A 19,354-nucleotide genomic window follows, 5' to 3' on the forward strand; every position below is an offset into this window, starting at 1 on the left:
TGATGTTTCTGTTAGAAGAACATGCACTGTAAATGTAGTAGCTTACTCAGACATGGTACCAAAAGTCCTTAGAATTTTTATTAAGAACAGTGGCTAAGATTCTGTAAACAACCTTTTGGAACCTAATGATAAACCATGTCTTTCTTCTTTGTCAGTGGAAGTCATATTGGTAAATTTTCCAATATTGAACTAACCTTGCATTCTTGGAAAAAACACTATTGGATGACCTAAATGCCTTAAGGAAATTAAAAATGCTCTTAATAATTAAGAAAACCTAAATTATGATTTTCTCAATAGAGAAGTTATTATATTTAATATCCATGCATGATACAGAATCCTAATTTTACATGATACATGCAAACTGTCTTCATCTGATAACAAGGATTGTCTAAAAACCTAAGGCAGGCAGATAACAGTAAAAACCAGAAACATTCCCTTTCAAATTAAAATTAACTACCTGCTATATTTTGCCAGTGTATAGTCAATACTTTTCTAGCTTTATGCCTTATGTCATTTCTTGTCTCTGGAAACTCCACCCTTTTGGGGGAAAATAACAGTTCCACCTCCAATAAAATAACAATTGTGTATTTTCTGCCAGAAAAATGCATATATTCACATAAACACAAAATTTTGCACAAAACATCATAGGATTCACTACCTACATTTCGCAAAGTAGATTCCAGATTAAAAATTCCTAACTTACAGATCACCTCTTAAAACAAAATGCTCAAAAATATTAATGGAGGAAGGAATAAATAAATAAGCAAGCAAATACACAAAAGAACATGTTGATGCAAGCATTCATATTTGCCTATGAAAATTTCCCTGAAGAAACTAAGACATGAGACATAAAATACACTTGGGTTTTAGGTATTTATTTACAAAGTTCTTACTAATACAATTGCTTTTAAAATATAGCAAAGAGTCATTTACTATTCTCAGAAGTGGCACATACACGGCATAGAAAATCTATAGTCAGTTAACTATTAAAACAGATACTTGAAAATTAAGTGGCAAACATTTGTAGTACTCCCTAAAGAAATAGGAAATAAAAATGCATTTATTCATATGAACTTGCTTATTCTGAATTACTGACTATAAAAAAGGCTATTGTGAAAGATATCACACTTTGAAATAGCAAATGAATTTTCAATTTTACATTTAATTATAAGACCATAATAAAAAGTTGAACATACACATATCTATGTATTTCACAGAAGATTAGTAAAACTGATGGCAACTTCGGAATTATTTCATAAAGGGTGCAAACGGTCTTTACCACAATTTTCCCATGGTCTTATCCTTCAAAATAAAATTCCACATACTATCAAACTAAATCAAGATTTGCTAGTGGCTAAAATCACCATAAATATACAGTACTCTCTCTGAAATAGCTACAAACATCTTGTTTTTGGAAAATACACAATGTTTCTCAATCTTTCTGTCCTTATCTCAATTTGCAAAAATATTTTGAAACAATCTCCTTTAAATGTTATTCTTGTTAATAAGGGCAAATCTTTTAAAATCCACATGCTAGATCTTGAAAACACTTGAGAAGAAAATAAACTGCGAAAGGAGTGGTTAAATACTTCAAACTGCACATGTGAAACAGACCCACTATCGAATCAGAATTCTATGCAAGTTTTTATCCAGTATTATGACATCATTTAATCTACTGAATAAATTGAGCTCCACAAATATCTATTTCCATAAATTCATTCACAGATACTATACAAATAGATTCACAGCAGTATTTGGCACCCACCTATAAAATGTATTTACTCTATCAGGGTTGCAAAGTTACTAATATCAGCTGATAGCAACTTAAATTATTGGCCTTTGAATGACAGATTCAAACAAAAAGATAAATTACATCAAAATAACTATCATTTTTTTACATGAATTAACTTGAAAATGTAACAGGTAAACCTTACTCTTTCAAGAAGAAAAATCAAATAGCATACTTTAGTGTTACTTATCTTCCTTCCAGCTTTCACCAAGTGCTAATTACAAGTACCATTTAAGTCAGTTTCTTATTTGAGTATGAGGTGTTTATACATTTCTAATTTAAGATTTTGGTAACGCTTCATATCAAATGAGTTGTAGATCTACTTAACGTATGACTTCTCCTTTCAAAGAAGGAAGGAAGGCTGACAAGGGAGGGAGAAGGGATACCCTGTAAAGACAAAACAAATTATTTCATATTTTAAATCTTCCTTTAAAAAAATTGTAAAATACAGTTTGGTATCATGCCTATTATTTTTACATTTTACAAATTACCATAACAATTAAGTACAAGACATCTGACAATTCTAAACTCTTTAAAGTTAGGGGAATGGAAAAGGGAGAAAAAAGAAAACTATTATAGCATTCTGAAAACAAAGCCAAATAGCTAGACTAGTTAACTAGATATTAACTCAACTGAACAGATACTGGCCTATTGCTAGTAGTGATACCTAACTTTGTTTTATGAAATATTAATGATTCAGTGTTTCAGGTTATAAAAGAAAAAATTATAAATTGGCAAACAAAGTTTCTTCTTAGTTCATAAAGCAGAATTAAGAAGAATGAAATCATTTCATGGGAAATAATCTTCTAAAATTAAGTCATACACTCTCAAAGAGTGTTTGTAATATACGTACAACTCAGATGTACATATGTGAGTGTGAGAGTGTGTATGTATATATATAATTTTGTTCCACTGTAATCCCAGCTACTCAGGAGGCTGATGTGGGAGGACTGCTTAAGGCCAAGAGTTTGAGACCAGCCTGGACAACTTAGCAAGACCCCATCTCTAAAAAATATTTTTAAACAATTTTTAAAATTTTGTTCTATATAAAAATTGAGTGAAACAGCAATCCTTCTGGATAATAGTGATTATTAAATTGCTGTTTTAGATCCCTGAGAAGTCTTAAAAATTTTAAAATAAAACAACTCTAACAAATAACATGCGAAGACTCAAGAATAACTGTAAATGAAAATAAATTTTAAGGCTACTTTTTTTTTTTTTTTTTGAGACAGAATCTCGCCCTGTCGCCCGGGCTGGAGTGCAATGGCCGGATCTCAGCTCACTGTAAGCTCCGCCTCCTGGGTTTACGCCATTCTCCTGCCTCAGCCTCCAGAGTAGCTGGGACTACAGGCGCCCGCCACCTCGCCCGGCTAGTTTTTTGTATTCTTTAGTAGAGACGGGGTTTCACCGTGTTAGCCAGGATGGTCTCGATCTCCTGACCTTGTGATTCACCCGTCTCGGCCTCCCAAAGTGCTGGGATTACAGGCTTGAGCCACCGCGCCCGGCCAAGGCTACTGTTTTATTTTAACATATATAAATGGCTAACTGTAAGAGCTAGTAAGGTAGTTGGCTGTAAGTTCTCATAAACAAGGTTGTAAAATGAAGCATTTAAAAAGCTGGGCTGATGAAGCATAACCATTCAAGTATCAACAAAATGATGATATAAATGTATAATATAAAAGTTGACACTTTCCTCACGTGGAACTTTTATGATTTGGTATATTAAAAGCATAATTTTCTGTAAATGCTATAAATCTAACATTAAGAATCAGATTTGGAATATAAATCCACTACTCATGACAATCATTACTATTCTTTAAAATGATAATTTTCCTAAATAAGAACATTTCTAATGGAACTTATTTTTTCTGGACTTAATAAACTCTATTAAACCTAAATTGTTATTAATTCAAAGCAGTGATAACACTGTGAATTCCAAAGTTCCCACCCACCCAATAAGCGATTCCTTGGAGAAAAAATATGTTCCTTTTTTTTTTTCTTTTTTTCTGCAGATACAAATTTTAAATAGCTAATAAGCTCACATTAAACTTCATGAGGCTTGTTTCCATTAGTGGTTGGCAAATCTCCTAATTCTTCACAAGTGTCAAAGACGAGTTGGAAATAACTTTTTTGAAATTTGAAAAATCAGTGTTTCCTTCTAGTATCTCTGAAAAACTAGCTCGGAAAGCAGAATGACGTACAGATCGAAACCAGGAGTACTGAGAGCGCCCACCAGTAGAGTTTAGGCGCTGAACATAAACATGCTTAGTAAATCCAATTACATTGCTTGTGGAAACAGAATGGGTAATCTGTTAGAACAGAAACAAGCAATTGAGAAGACGACATTAATGTCTTGAAGGTATTTTAGCTGCTTCTTACGTATATTGTCTATTAAAAGTGACATAACCATAAATAACAAATTAATTTTCTAAAATTTTCTATAAAATTCATTTACTTTCAAATTTGAAAGATGAAAATGTTTACAATAGTTGCTACAGGTGGCTTTGAGAAAGCTATAATCTAATTTTCACAAATTAATGCTTATCTGCATTTGTCAATTTTAATCGACCAAACTACTTTGCATATATTCATTTTATCAACTAAATACAGCTTCTCTCCCATTGGTTAAGGTTCATGTTGATTAAAAACCTGTATAAATACACTAATAGATTTAGCCATAACTCTTTGATGTGTTAACTAAAGACTTTAACCAACGTTAAAATATATATTACTAAGTATTATTTATGTGCCTTACCTGCAAAAATTTTATATAATAAAAAGAACACAAGAGCACTCACAATGTGCCAGGTACTGTTCTAAGCACTTTACATATAATAACTCACTTGATCCTTATAACTACTTATGACTTACTTTACAGACAATGAAATTGAAACAGACCTTTAATAACTTGCCAAAACACATATAGCTGGTAAATAGCAGAGCAAGGATTTGAACACTAGGGTTCCAGAATCCAGGCTCTTAACCACCACCCAAACTGCCTCTCAGTATATAACATCATATACATATGGGTGATTATATAATATATACATATATTATTTAGTCCTATAATGAAATTATGGAATAAGTAAGCACTATTAACATCTTTTCTCTCATCTGCAAAAATGCAGATGAGAGAATAAGAAACCCGGTACAGGACACACAGCTAAGAAGTGACAGTCACTTGCTTTTCTTAACTTCAGTAGGTTAATAATTGTATTAAGAACAGATATTTCACTCAAATACTTAGTAATAGTATTAAATATCTAATAATTTAATAATTCTGAAACTGTTGGAAATTTGGATTGTTCAGGAAAAATTTTAAATATACATACATATATATATATAATATACATGAATTTAGAACCCATATCATCCTTTGAAATTCAGTTTCAGAGATTATATTCTACTCATCACAAAAACAGTAAAAGGAATAAAACTCGGTCTCTGCTACCTTATTGGAACCGATCTGTATAAACGGAATCATAGCTATTTACATTAGTAAAGTGACAGGCCAGATTGAAACGTGTTTCTTTTCTTAGAGATTTTAGAACACATTTCAATACCAATAAAATTTCCTATCAAATAAACTACACATTAAGTATGTCTCTAGTTCATTCGTAATAGGGTTTTCTCACTTGCCTTTACCCAATAAAGAGATGTACATATTTAAAAAATGACGTACGACTATGTTAGGATGCCAAGGTTTAAAGCACTAGAGGAGACCTCCTGCCTCCTAGCATCATGCTTTCCATGCCGATTCTTCAGTGCTAGTGTACAGAGCTGTGCTGTCCTTCCAGGAGCCACTAGCCACATGTGGCTACGAAACCCCTGAAACATAGCCAGTCTGAAATGCAGCCAGCTTTGTAAGTATAAGGTGCATCCCACATTTTTAATACTTAGTACATAAGAAAGAATGAAAATATCTCACTGGTAATTCTTACAATGATTCGCATTCAAATGATAATATTTTGGCATACTGGGTTAAAATACATTATTAAAATTTTTTAAGCATGGAAGAAATGTTTCCAATTTTTAAAAGTTAACAAATCACATACCAGCTTCATAAGTAAGTCATTCACCCCATTAAATCAAAATAACTTACTGCTAATGATGATGTGCTAGAAAGACGACTCATTACATGCTTATCATTGCTGGAAGGACTTCTTCCCTCCACCGAGCCGTGGGATGTCATAAGAGCCCTTCGAAGAGCTCTTTTTGGAGTTTTGGAGAAAGAGAATGCTCTTGTAACCTAGAGTTTAAGAGTTACAATTACTTAAACCAAGACAAATTTAATACAGTTGATAAGAATACTGAAACATAAAAAAGCCAAATATATAGCAAAAGTTTTTCCACTGTAGTATGTGGCAAGATTAGAATCTCTTTGGCACAAAGCAGTGAGGAAATTTGTATACTATTTCAACTTTCATTTAGAGAGCACTGAAGTCCAACGGAAGGAGCAGAAAAGAAATCTAGCCTGGGAGAGAAGAAACCTAAGTTCTTGTCTGATTCAGCCAGTCCAGTTGTGAGATTTCTAATCCAAAAATCACCTGAACCTCCATTTCTTTATTGAAAGAGTGAAGGAATTCATTTGAATAATAATCTAACATGTTTTTCTTTTATACATCATACATGTTAAATGATAGGAGATACAAAAATTACTAAAATACAAAGCCTCCCCATAAAGGGAAAGAAAACAAAACTTATAAATCTAGCAGTAGAGATTATGGCTGTAAATCTCTCTTAGAACACTAAAATTCTAGTTCTACTTTAAAAAGCCTATTATCAACATACTTATGTAATCCTCAACAACTCTGATAAGGTAAGTAAGTTATCTTCATCACGAGAAGACTAAAATATACTTCTAGAGTCAGGAATACATCCCAGATCCCCTGACTGTCGTCTGCCCTTTGCTGAAAATAACTGTGGCAATATATTTAAGATGAGGGCACACATATTTAAATCTAAAACACCAACAGTACATTTCTACTGCAGGATAGTTCACAGAAGCATCATTATTACAAAATGGGAGGCATAACAAGTTATAGTTACTGTGGCAAAGAAGTCACTGAAGTAAAACTATTGTTTCTGTGGGTCATTTCCTAGAATCGAAGAACAGCTTTGTTCTATAAACTATCTTTATATTGATGTTTGCAGCAATATTATTTGAATGTAGTCTGGAAAATATATATTAGAGATATGCTAAATAATAATTTCACTAAAACTCACCTTTTTTGAAGTCTTTTTTATTGCTCTTGATGCTCTACTCAATGTACTGTCCATATCTTTTGTATTTACTTCAAAGGATTCTGGATCAGCAGTATAAATAAGATTCTCCTATTGAAAAATAATACCTTTTGTTATCTTGAAAACACACAACTGTTTCTAAAAATCAAACTTTTAAGCATATTTATGTATGGAGTATTTGTAAATGAAGCTACTCAAGATTTTTCATGTGCTTGATATAACTTCTACCCCGAAATGTACTAATTTAAGGATAGTGAAAAATAAGCATTTGGTAAATGAGTAATTCCCTGTAAGGGTCATGGATACCAAAGCAATTGGAAATGGACTTCAAAATAAAATCTAACAACTCTTAAACAAGTTAGAAATTTAGCAGACTTAAACTTAATGCTTAAGTATAAAGTCGGCTACAAAACCAAGACCACAAACACTGTTCCTGACATAAACTCAAATTAAGATTTAGACTTTCTCCTACTTTACCCTTTCGTCCTCAATCAGCATTTGTAAGGATTCTAAATCAGAGGTTCTAAACCTGTGACCAAGAGCCTGTAGGGTGACAACGAACAGAAACTGGGCGCAAAATTTTTTGTGTACATGTACAAAGGGCATCTTTCTGAAGAGTGGGTTCACAGCTTGTATCACATTCCCAAAGGAATCAAAGACCCCATATAACTACTGTGTACTTCTATGAGGTCAGCCACTGCTGATACGCTGGGGAGGACGGGATGGGGTGGGAGCTGCAGTGAGGTTGGTCAATAGGCACAAAGTTACAGTTAGAAAGGAGAAATAAGTTCTGGTGTTCTATTGCACAATGGTGACTATAGTTAACAATACAGTATTGTATTGTATATTTCAAAATAACCAGAACAGCGGATTTTGAAGGTTCACTCCATAAAGAAATGAGTAAATTAGGTGATGGATACGCTAAATACCCTGATTTGATCAACACACAATGTATACCTGTATCAAAGCATCACATTATACCCCATAAATATGTACAATTATTATGTGTCAATTAAAAATAAATTTTTAAAAAGACTTCATATAGGCCAAGAACCACTGAACCACTTAAACAGGACAATTAATCTTTAAGTAATTAAAAATATTACTTGCTCAAATTATGGCTGGATTTTCAGAAGAAAGCAAGTTAGACAAAATGATTTTGCATAGTCCTATAACCAATTTGCACTTTAAATTTATAAATCCAGACTATGAATAGGCAAATTGCCTTGTTACCTTGTCACTATAAAGACTATTTTCCAGCACTATCATTCTGTGGTGACAGAGAAAAAAATAACCTTGTGAAAGTTGTTTTTTCTGAAAATTTTTTCCATTTGCAAAATGTAGAACATATCTAGAATCTAACCCATAGTAATCATAAGGCTAAAACAAAATAATGCATGGAAGTACTTTGAATGAAATGTTAAGCCTCTTTGCCAAGTGTTAAATATTATACTCTACAATTATAATGCTTGATTCAGCTCTCCACCACTGATACATAGACAGCTTTTGTTATTCTAAAGCTTCTCTAATTTTGTCATTTGAACAACCACATCCCCTCTGCCTGCTACAGAACCTCTCTTTCCACTTGATCGATTTGCTAAATAACTCTAGGTTGCTTATCTTGTACAAATCAGGTAACAGTACTTGTAAATGTCAGTATCTTTTCAATTTAATGTTCCTTTTTGAGTTAAGAAAAATTTAGAAAACATGAATTACCCATAACTCTCTTAATCAATTACCATCTACACTTTGGTATATTTCTTAGAGATATTTTTCTACATGTATAAAATGTTTCTTCATAACAAAACTGGAATATTATTCAGTTTTGTACCTTATGTTTTTCAATTAGCTGTAATTTTTTTGTCTCAAAGGATTTACTCTTAATGAAGACCTGACAAATCTCCTCTGATTATACCACAATTAATTTAATCATTCCACTATTTTTGAGCATCTAGAGTGCAGTAATGGGAAATTACTGTGTAATGGGTCCACAGTTCCAGTTTAGGAAGATGAAAAAGCTCAAAAAACAGATGGTGGTGATATTGCACAACAGTTTGAATATACTTAATGCCAATAAACTATACACTTAAAAATGGCTAAAACCGGTAAATTTTATGTTATGTATATTCTACCACGATAAAAAAAGAAATACATGAAACTATATGTCTTTGTATATGAAAATACTAAACCACATGTTGGTAAACTAGAACACTAGAGGTAGAAAAGCAGAATATGAAAAGTTCCTGATGGAAAAAGGGTATACTTCTTCAACCTATACTCTCATTGTCAGAACAGGAAAGAATCTATCTTGCCTCACTAGCTCTCAATGGTCTCCTTCAGTTTTTTTTTTACAATTTGGTTTGTAAAAACAATGGATATAATGCTATCTTTATCCATATTGCTTTAAGTTTAAAGCAATTAGTTGCGTATATATTTTTTGCATGTTTTACAGATATTTTATATCAAATTTTATTGGAAAAGAGGCCTTCGTTTCCTACACTTTCTAACTGGCTACTGCCAGCATAAAGGAAAACTCTTGATACATATGTATTTATATTTTATTTGGCTGCTTTACTAAGCTCTGTTACAAATTCTAATAGTTTTCAGTTGGTTCTTGACAATTATCTAGGTAATCATTTGTAAAACAACTGAATATTTGATACCTTACGTCAATCTGGAAGAAACAAAGCACTGAGGAATGTGACTTAAGCTCTGCCACACATATCTGAAAGGTTTTACACTACTAGGATTTCCTATATCTCATGGTAGAGGGATGACATTTCCTATACTACTGTATATATGGATAAGCTCAATTGTATCCTTACTTTTATGAATTTAATTCTGCTTTGACTGCATTCCATTTTTATTTCAATTTTTATCTCATGCAATCAACAGATATATACTGAAAACCTACTATTTGATAGAATTTTTTATGTCCATAAGATACAGAGGCCAATTCAGAAAAACAATGTTTTGACATTTAAATACATTTTCCTTAAAGAAATAAGTGATATGGTAATTACCCTGATTCGGTCATTATACGATGTACACATGCAACAAAACATAACACTGTACCCCAATATATGTATAATTATGTCATTATAAATAAAATCAATTAAAAATCAAAATAAGCACAGTTTTCTGTTAATGTTTTATTTTTAAACTATAAAGTAACTTATCAATGCTTCTTTCAATTGGTAAACTTATGACTTTTTTTTTTAACTGAAAGCTGAAAGATCTATAAAATTAGCTGGAAAATAATTTAAAACAGTGATAATTTATTAACTGACTGGTTACAAAATAACACACATACCAAAGAGTCACCTATTCACAAAACAGCTTAGAAACAGGTAAAATATCCATTTATGACTGCATTCTAAAGAGAAAATTACTTAGGAATCAATCTAATAAATACATTTTTGGCCAGGCGTGGTGGCTCACACACCTGTAATCCCAGCACTTTGATAGGCCCCCAGGTGGGCAGATCACTTGAAGCCAGGAATTCAAGACCAGCCTGGCTGGCCAACATGGTGAAATGCTGTCTCCACTAAAAATACAAAAATTAGCCAGGCACGGTCGTGCACATCTGCAATCCCAGCTACTCAAGAGGCTGAGGCATGAGAATCACTTGAACCTGGAGGCAGAGGATGCGGTGAGCCAAGATTGCACCACTGCACTCCAGCTTTGGTAACAGAGACTCTATCTTTAAAAAAAAAGAAAAAGAAAAAGAAATACATTTCTGAAGAATGTACATATGTCTCTGCTTATATTTCTGGAAAGTATCAAAAGTCATACCCCTGGAAAGACAGATTAGCCAGACAGGGGTATGAGACATACTTTACTGCAGTATACTATTGCATATTTAACTTTTTTTCTTATATGCAAATATTATCTTTCAATTTAATAGATGGTAAAAATCATAGCATGACTATTAAACTAAACATTGATAACTTACTCTTTGAATACTTAGATGCAAAATGTATCCATTTTCATATGTAATGCAACTAAACTCCAAGTGTGTTTAATTTTGCTGAAATGCTCTTTATAATGAAGTTCCCTGAAATTTAAATCCTTAGCAAATGCTAATAAAGGAGCTTCTCATTTTTTTCCATTGTTCTCTTAACTATGACTAAGTATTAATAACCACCGATGAACTAAAAATGAAACCAGTGGCTTCATATTTTCTCTCAATGAACTAACAAACTGCTTCTGACTTAGGGGAGTGGAAGATAGATACAAGATTTTTTACCTTTCTAGAAGATTCTGGATTCAGAATGACTGAAAGGGTGAACATATTGCTAGTTCCTAGTGGCTTAGAATATAATATATTATTTTTGCTAAGATATAAATACGAAGTACTTCCTTTAGTGCTTTCCGCACAGAGGAAGGCAGATAGGGTAAATCACAGGCAAAAGTACAAAGTCGGGGAAACTTATCTTCAGTAGTCCTAGGTTTATTTGTTATTCATTCTTTCTCAATAATTATCATTCTGTCTTTAAAAACAAAAAACGAAGAGAAAAAACTTTATGCTTTTTAGTCTATTTCTAATTCTAAAATATAATACATACTAGGACAAGTACGAAAAAATAAAATAAAAGTGAAATTGATTAGCCAAAACTCATTTTTATTTTTATTTACTTTTAAGCTCTGCTGGACTTGAGAACACACATTTTTAATAAATACTTACTATAATTCCAAAAACATTTTATGACTTATTCAAAGTATGTCAAGCATTAAAGAAGCTTTGGAAGGGCAGGAGTTTTTCAATCAACTCCAAATTCACATGTACCTGAAGACAGACCTGCTGAGTTCAATATTAAAAAGTAGTAGTCAGTCTCTCCCACTGAGATATATAATATTAATTTCAGGAGAAACTGAGCCTCAGCTACAGATTTTGAAATCCTATTCTCGGGTGTTAATTCACAGGAAATTTTCTAGCATTTGACACTTTAAGCCAATTAACCTGTCTACTTGTGAGTTATCAGATACTTCTCTCCTTTGCCTAAGCTCTCCTCTTACCCTCGTCTTCAAACCCCCAGATCCTACCTACTATCACATGTCCCCTCCCTTTAGCCTGTGCCTCAGTGTTTTCCTCAAACTCTGTAATCATGCCTATAGCTTAGAGCTTCTGATTTGGCCAAATTAAAGTGGTACCAATAACAGACACTTATACTAACAACTTTACTAGGTATGCCTAATAAATGGAAGAATAATTATAGCTTTAAATACAAATCATATTAACTTCATTATAAATATTATTGGCATACAAGCACAAACTTTTAATATATGTCCACTCGTTGGTCTAGTTCTCATGCAGTTAGAAATTCTACTTACAAGTTTAAAAACTTAGAATGAAGATTGCAACTCTTAAGTAGCCAATGGTGATTTATTTGACCAAGATGTAGAATAAGTTTTGCAAATTTCAAATAAATATAAAGTTAGCAGCAAAAGTACTAAATTGTAGCACATGGCATTTAATTATCAAGTTACTTTTAAACTAACCAAACTTCGGGAAAGGGTATCTTTGCTTAAATTTATTTATTAATAAAAGTATACTTCTGACATTAGAGGTTAGAAATTGTAATGGCCTCCACAAAGCTACCAGCTTATCTTAGGCAATATATGAATGTTAGAGTACGGACCATGCAATTAAAGGTTACATGTTGGCAAGAGACCAAAAATACATACATAAGGATTCTGAGACAAAAGATCTTCAATAGATTTAAACTTTAATCTTTAGATTCTGAAATGACAAAATATGGGACATGACGTCCATGGGGAGAAAAACTATTAAGATGGTTTGACCAAGAATCAGTCAGTCATGCTCTTGGCCTTAGATTCAAACTTAATGGTATCAGACTAAGTTTTCTTTCACCCTGATAAATTTAACTCTTACATCATTAATGAGTGAACATGACAAACGAAATAGTATAGAATAAAATAATTGTGCTTATTTTACTCTTTTAATTAAGAAAGCTCAAACTACTTAGGGTACCAAAAATATATATATACAGGGTACCAAAAACAAAAACTACTAATTCAAAGAATCAGAGACTTTTTTATCTTTTTACATCTTGTGTGTGTGTGTGTGTGTGTGTGTGTGTGTGTGTGTGTATTTACATCTTGTGTGTATACGTATATATATGTACACGTACAGGTATAACGTGGTTTATAAAGTAAGTATTCATTGATGAAAACCTCCTTCCAAAGTGTTTAGAACAATTATCAGAATTTTTGTTTGTGTGTGTGTGTTTTTTTAGATTTCTATGGACCAAGAATATGTTCTTATAAATAAAAAATTGTTATATATATAAATAAATATTTAAATAAATATACATAAAATTATAAACATATATATATCATATATAATATAAATTAAAAATATATATGTATACACACACATATATATACGTATACACACACATACACATCTTCACATGGAAAATTCTCAGGCTTTATAAAAATTTACTATATGTAGAATTTTAAACGCAGGAAAGGGCTCAACTGAAGTCACCGAGTATCTGAATTTACAAATGTATTTCTTAAGAACAAAATTTCAATAGACTGAAAGAATTTTGTGGTGCAAGGATAAGTCAGAACATAGTTAAACGTCTGCTGCCATCTTGTGGCTAATTTTACTTACGAATTTCTTCCATGTTATTTATATTTCAGTTCTAGTATTATTAGCTATCATGTGGCTAGTAATTCAACAGATATATTATAAGAAAAAATTTCTGTTAATGTTACATTTCAGTATTAGGGTTATAAGTTTGGAAATGACTCTATAAGCTATCTAGTCTGACATTCTGATAAGAGCAGGAGTAATTTCTCCAATAAGGAATTACTACAGGTAAAGAAAACCATTTATATACGGATACCTAGAAAAAATGGATGGATACCTACAAAACAAATCTTATAATGAGCAGTTTCGAAAGATTTATAACAAAAGTGGTCTCCATCATTTTTCTAGCTAGCATTCTATTGTATGTTCTAGCATTGTATTTCCCCCTGAATCTTTTGTGCAACAATTTTTTATTTATAAGAACATATTCTTGGTGCATAGAAATCTAAAAAAACACACACACACAAAGTCTAATAATTGTTCTAAACACTTTGGAAGGAGGTTTTCATCAATGAATACTTACTTTATAAACCACATTATACCTTAATGTCTTCCAAGGTTTCACACTTAACTGTGATTACATGTTTCATTCCCACAGAAACAGCCAATGCAATCTCAGTTACAGTACTATTGTACTGAAAAGGGTCATCTATTGTATCAGCACATTCCTTTCAATCTATGTCATTTGTGCAAAGAGTAATAGGTCTATATCTGTCTATCACATGTCTCTCTCATATATAAAGAAGAAGCCAAATTATCTTTTAGGGACCTAGATTTCATCCAGGGATACCTGATTTCAGGCAAGTCATTTAACTTCAATATTTTGATTCTCTCATCTATTTTCAATCTGTATAGTATAATGATAATTACATATTTATGATAGCATTTGATTTTAAGAGGTTCACGTGAGAAAAATAGATTGGCAACATGTTATTAGCTATCTATTGCTTTCAATAAGACTTTTTTTTTGGCCAGACACGGTGGCTCACGCCTGTAATCCCAGCACTTTGGGAGGCCAAGGTGGGCAGACTGCCTGAGCTCAGGAGTTCAAGACCAGCCTGGGCAACACAGTGAAACCCCATCTCTACTAAAATACAAAAAATTAGCAGGGCGTGGAGGCGTGCACCTGTAGTCCCAGCTACTCAGAAGGCTAAGGCAGGAGAATCACTTGAATCCAGGAGGCAGAGGGTGCAGTGAGCCGAGATCATGCCACTACACACTCCAGCCTAAGCAAGAGTGAGACTGTCTCCAAAAAACAAACAAACAAAAATCAAAATAGTCTTTAATTTTTAGCCATGTCTAAGAGTACCAATGAAAAATCACAGGGTACATTACAAGAAGTCCCAAAATCTTCACCGAATCAGAGCCACAGGAGCTGTGACACTATGAAGGCCTACCTTATGTAAGTCAAAAACTCAAACAATGTTTTCTGTACCTACACTACATAAAATATTTTCTTTTTTTTTTTTGGAGACGGAGTCTCGTTCTGTCGCCCAGGCTGGAGTGCAGTGGCCGGATCTCAGCTCAATGCAAGCTCCGCCTCTCGGGTTTACGCCATTCTCCTGCCTCAGTCTCCCGAGTAGCTGGGACTACAGGCGCCCGCCACCTCGCCCGGCTAGTTTTTTGTATTTTTTAGTAGAGACGGGGTTTCACCGTGTTAACCAGGATGGTCTCGATCTCCTGACCTCGTGATCTGCCCGTCTCGGCCTCCCAAAGTGCTGGGATTACAGGCTTGAGCCACCGCGCCCGGCCTATAAAATATTTTCTAAAACAACTTATTAAGTCAGTGTTTTTAATATACACAAAACTAAAACTCTCCATTCATAATAAATAAGTCATTAAAAATGTACATGTTTAGTCTGAGTGCACTGTCATGAAATTGAAACTTTCATTATAATACTGTTTTAAGAACTTACAGCATCTGCTTTACAAATGGTGTTGGCTACATGTCGACACAGCATCTTTAGCCAGTTTTCTTTTGGAAGTTCATCTGATGTCATCTGGAAACTGAGTAGCACATTTGCCTGCTCTGTTGGTGGCCTCACAAGCAAGGCAAAAGCATTATGGCAATCTAGGGTTCCAGAATAACCATAAACATTAAGTGTCACTCCTTGGAAAATGACAGATATATGCAAGTTTAGTTCCCTCAGAGCAATGAAATTCCAATGAAATGAACTATCTCTTCTCCACTTTCCTCGTCCTCTCTATTTTTAATAAGACAAAGAACATCACCATATTAAGCTGAAGTACTAAAAAGACAATATAGTATACCATGTAAGGAACTAATGATAATGATAAGTTAATGACATTAATTAAACAGTATTTTCCACATCATTTAATATTTTCTATAAAAATATTAAAAGTGTTACAAAAGGTGCACGACCAAGATGCTAAAATACAACCTATTTTAAACAAAGTCTGCCATAATTAAAATCCAAAAGTGAAGATTTATAGAGTCAGCCTTCCACATCTGTGGGTCTGCATCTGTGGATTCAATCAACTGCTGACCGAAAATAGTGGAAAAAATAGTAGAAAATAGATTGTATCTGTATTAAACATGTACAGACTTTTTATTCTTGTCATCATTCCCTAAAGAATATAGTATAACAACTGTTTACTCAGCATTTACATTAGGTACTATAAGTAACCTAGAAATGACTTACAGTATATGGGAAGATGTGTATAGGTTACATGCAAACACTATGCAATTTTACATCCAGGACTTGAGCATCCCAGATTTTGGTAACCAAGGTAGGTACAGGAACTATCCCCCATGGATACCAAGGGACAACTATATTATGTAATCTTTAATAAATCCAGAATTTGTCAACTAAGTGAAAAGAGCAGTAAGTTGCTGTTCAAGTTTTCTTTAAGAATCATTTCTTGGCTGGGCGCAGTGGTTCATGCCTGTAATCCCAGCACTTTGTGAGGCCGAAGTGGGCGGATCACTTGAGGTCAGGAGTTTAAGACCAGCCTGGCCAACATGGTGAAACCCCGTCTCTACTAAAATTACAAAAAAATTAGCCAGGCATGACGACACACGCCTGTAATCCCAGCTATTCAGGAGGCTGAGGCAGGAGAATCCTGGCAGGGGCTGCAGTGAACCAAGTTCACGCCACTGCACTCCAGCTTGGGTGACAGAGTAAGACTTCATCTCAAAAAACAAACAAACAAAAAACCCCCACAAAAAAACAAAGAAAGAATCATTTCTTATAAAGAAAAAAAAAAAAAGAATAATTTCTCATGAAACGAAACCTTTCATTATTAGAGGAATCAGTAATGGAAAGAGCTAAACATTATAAAACCATATGCCTAACATCCAAAATATGGCCATGCACATACACCACTGGGTGTCAATTAAATAGATGACACTGTTGTAGGTAGTTATAAATTTTCAGCAATTTCAGGCCTTCACAGAACCTGCTCTGTAACACTACCAAAGTTTAGAGTAAACCATTCCTTAATACACATATGACTCCCTATCAAGTGTACCAGTTACTCTGGGTTTATTTATTGCACTCTCATCTATTCCTGATTTGTACCTTAAACCTAGCCCTAAAAATGCAGCTGTTGGCAACAGTGAAAGTGTTAAGATAGGGGGTACAGGTAATAGATTGGTTATTCTGTATTCTGAAGGAAACAAAAAAATAAATTTTGGTGTGGGAATAGGCTAGGCTAGGGTGCTATTTTAATACATAGCCATTTAAAAGCTCTTTGACCTTTAACAGATGAGAGTATCCTATAAGTTGAGATAGTACTTTCATTTGAGAAAATAAAAAGTCAGTTCTGTTCCTAGAGATGGATTTGGGATAGAGGTGCAAGAACAATTACTTTAGCAGTCTGACCAACTATATTGAAAGATAATTTACCAATTAAAAAAAGCCAAAATGGAATAAATCAAACCTACAATGAATATAAACTACTTTTATATAACCAAGAATGTATCCGACCAGCATACCTTCTGTCTCTCTTATGTCCAATACCTTCTTAATCTGAGAAAGGGGCATTAGGTGAATATGCTTAAGAGAAGCTGGGGGTCGGGTTTGGCCATGAGGACTCCTAAAAGTGCCAATAACCTTGTGCCGTTTTCTTGCTATCTGATTATAGAAAATAAAAAAGTATCAGTCAATAAAATGAAGAAAAATAAGGACCAAATACTTAAAAAATAAAATAGCACTAATCACATAAATCTATTATAACTCATTTAGTGATTATTCATTACAAAGTTGTTATAAGCAGAGTTACTATGTAACAAAAGTCAGACATGTAATTGTACAGCAGAAATGCTCATGTTTATATAAGAGGAGTTCAAACATCAGGAAAACAGGCCAAGGGATATTTTGCAAAAGGTCCCAGAGGTATGAAAAAACTAGAAGCATGTTGAGAAGAGATAGAATCAAGGAATGACAGAATCTTAAATAAAAGTCCTAGAATTCAGGAGAAGAGGAATAGTTGGCTAAGCAAAACAATTAAGTGATTTTAAGCTTAATTTTTAAAAAGGAAAAACAGTAAGTGTTAATTTGATGACAAATGCTAGTACATCAGAGTTAAAAAAAAAAAAAAAAAAACCTTAAAGTACAGATAAAACATTTAAAAGTTAAATATATCCTTAAATCCAAAATTAGTTGCAGTATAACATAATCTGTCATTAAGAAAAAATAGATGTTATCCATTTTGAATGTTTCTAACACTTATTAAATACAATGATGGTTACAGGTTTTTATCAGGTTAAGAATGTACCATAATTTCCATTCCCAATTCACTAGAGTTTTATTTTTCCTAAACAAACAAGCTAAAGAACAACAGTTTATTTAAGATTATGTTTTTATTTTATTTTTATTTATTATGAACTCTGAAGTCCAAATTTAATGTTATAAATAAAGCAGTTTTTGTTGAAGTGATTCTAAGACAGGGAGGCTACAAGAGATAGAACAAAAAAATCAACAGATTCAAGAAGGTAGGGAAAATGAGAAGCCAGGGACTTGAGAGCTACAGAAGATGACCAATACCAGAAAGTAAAGTGAATGGCAAGTTAATGAACCAATTACAGAAGACTTCAAGGAATTTGGAGGGGATATAAGATCAAAAATTTAAAGTAAGTCATAGCTCTTAGGAATAAGGGATGAAAACCAGAATGGATCAGCAAAGAAATAAAGATAACCTAACCTATTAGATGAATAGAGCAAGCTGACTTAGGAACTCCAACAGGAAAAACCTATAAAAGCTTTAATAGAAGCAAACAACGTATAGAGAAACTATATACAGTAAAACCCCATGATGATGCAAATCCAGATAAAATATAATTGAAAATTGACTCCACCGAGCATCTGTTCTCAACCAGGGCAGGCTAAAGTCCTTTTTATGAGGGAAACAGGTATTTGAGAATTATCTACCTCATGATTATTTTGACTTTCTCACTTCAGGAGATAGTCAATTGTGTATAGTAGTTTGACTGTCTTTACTTTTGTGCTTTTTGTAACATAATTGACCAAAAAAAAGTATTTTTCATTTAGCCTCATAACGACAAAACTCTGCATTTAACATAAGTGAATTTTTGGTGAGATTTTATTGTACTTGTAACAACTGTTCTGCACATGAACTGTTCTTTAAGATTCCCTTGTATTTTATAGTATAAATAATAATGTATGTGATATATAAGAAGGCAACACTTTGATAGAAGTAGGAAAGGACAAAAGGAA

General features: G+C 33.0%; 1 protein-coding gene across 9 annotated transcripts in view; it reads right to left on the minus strand.

Annotated features, from left to right (window-relative positions):
• Positions 1–854: 854 nt before the first annotated feature.
• Positions 855–19,354, minus strand: part of ECT2 (epithelial cell transforming 2) — a 67,025-nt gene continuing 48,525 nt past the window's right edge. For 5 of the 9 annotated variants that reach the window (XM_030929361.1, XM_030929353.1, XM_030929357.1 and 2 more), the window contains 5 exons: positions 17,614–17,752; positions 15,572–15,726; positions 7,016–7,123; positions 5,892–6,038; positions 855–2,176 (listed from right to left, as the gene is read on the minus strand). In XM_030929361.1, the coding sequence (XP_030785221.1) occupies positions 2,087–2,176; positions 5,892–6,038; positions 7,016–7,123; positions 15,572–15,726; positions 17,614–17,752 (639 nt within the window). In that variant the 3' untranslated portion in view covers positions 855–2,086. Of the gene's footprint in view, positions 2,177–3,831; positions 4,099–5,891; positions 6,039–7,015; positions 7,124–15,571; positions 15,727–17,613; positions 17,753–19,354 lie in introns of all 9 variants that reach the window. The other 4 variants (XM_030929347.1, XM_030929343.1, XM_030929345.1 and 1 more) reach the window with 1 other exon arrangement.

This window comes from Rhinopithecus roxellana, chromosome 1 (genome assembly GCF_007565055.1).
Source record: "Rhinopithecus roxellana isolate Shanxi Qingling chromosome 1, ASM756505v1, whole genome shotgun sequence".
NCBI lineage: Eukaryota > Metazoa > Chordata > Mammalia > Primates > Cercopithecidae > Rhinopithecus > Rhinopithecus roxellana.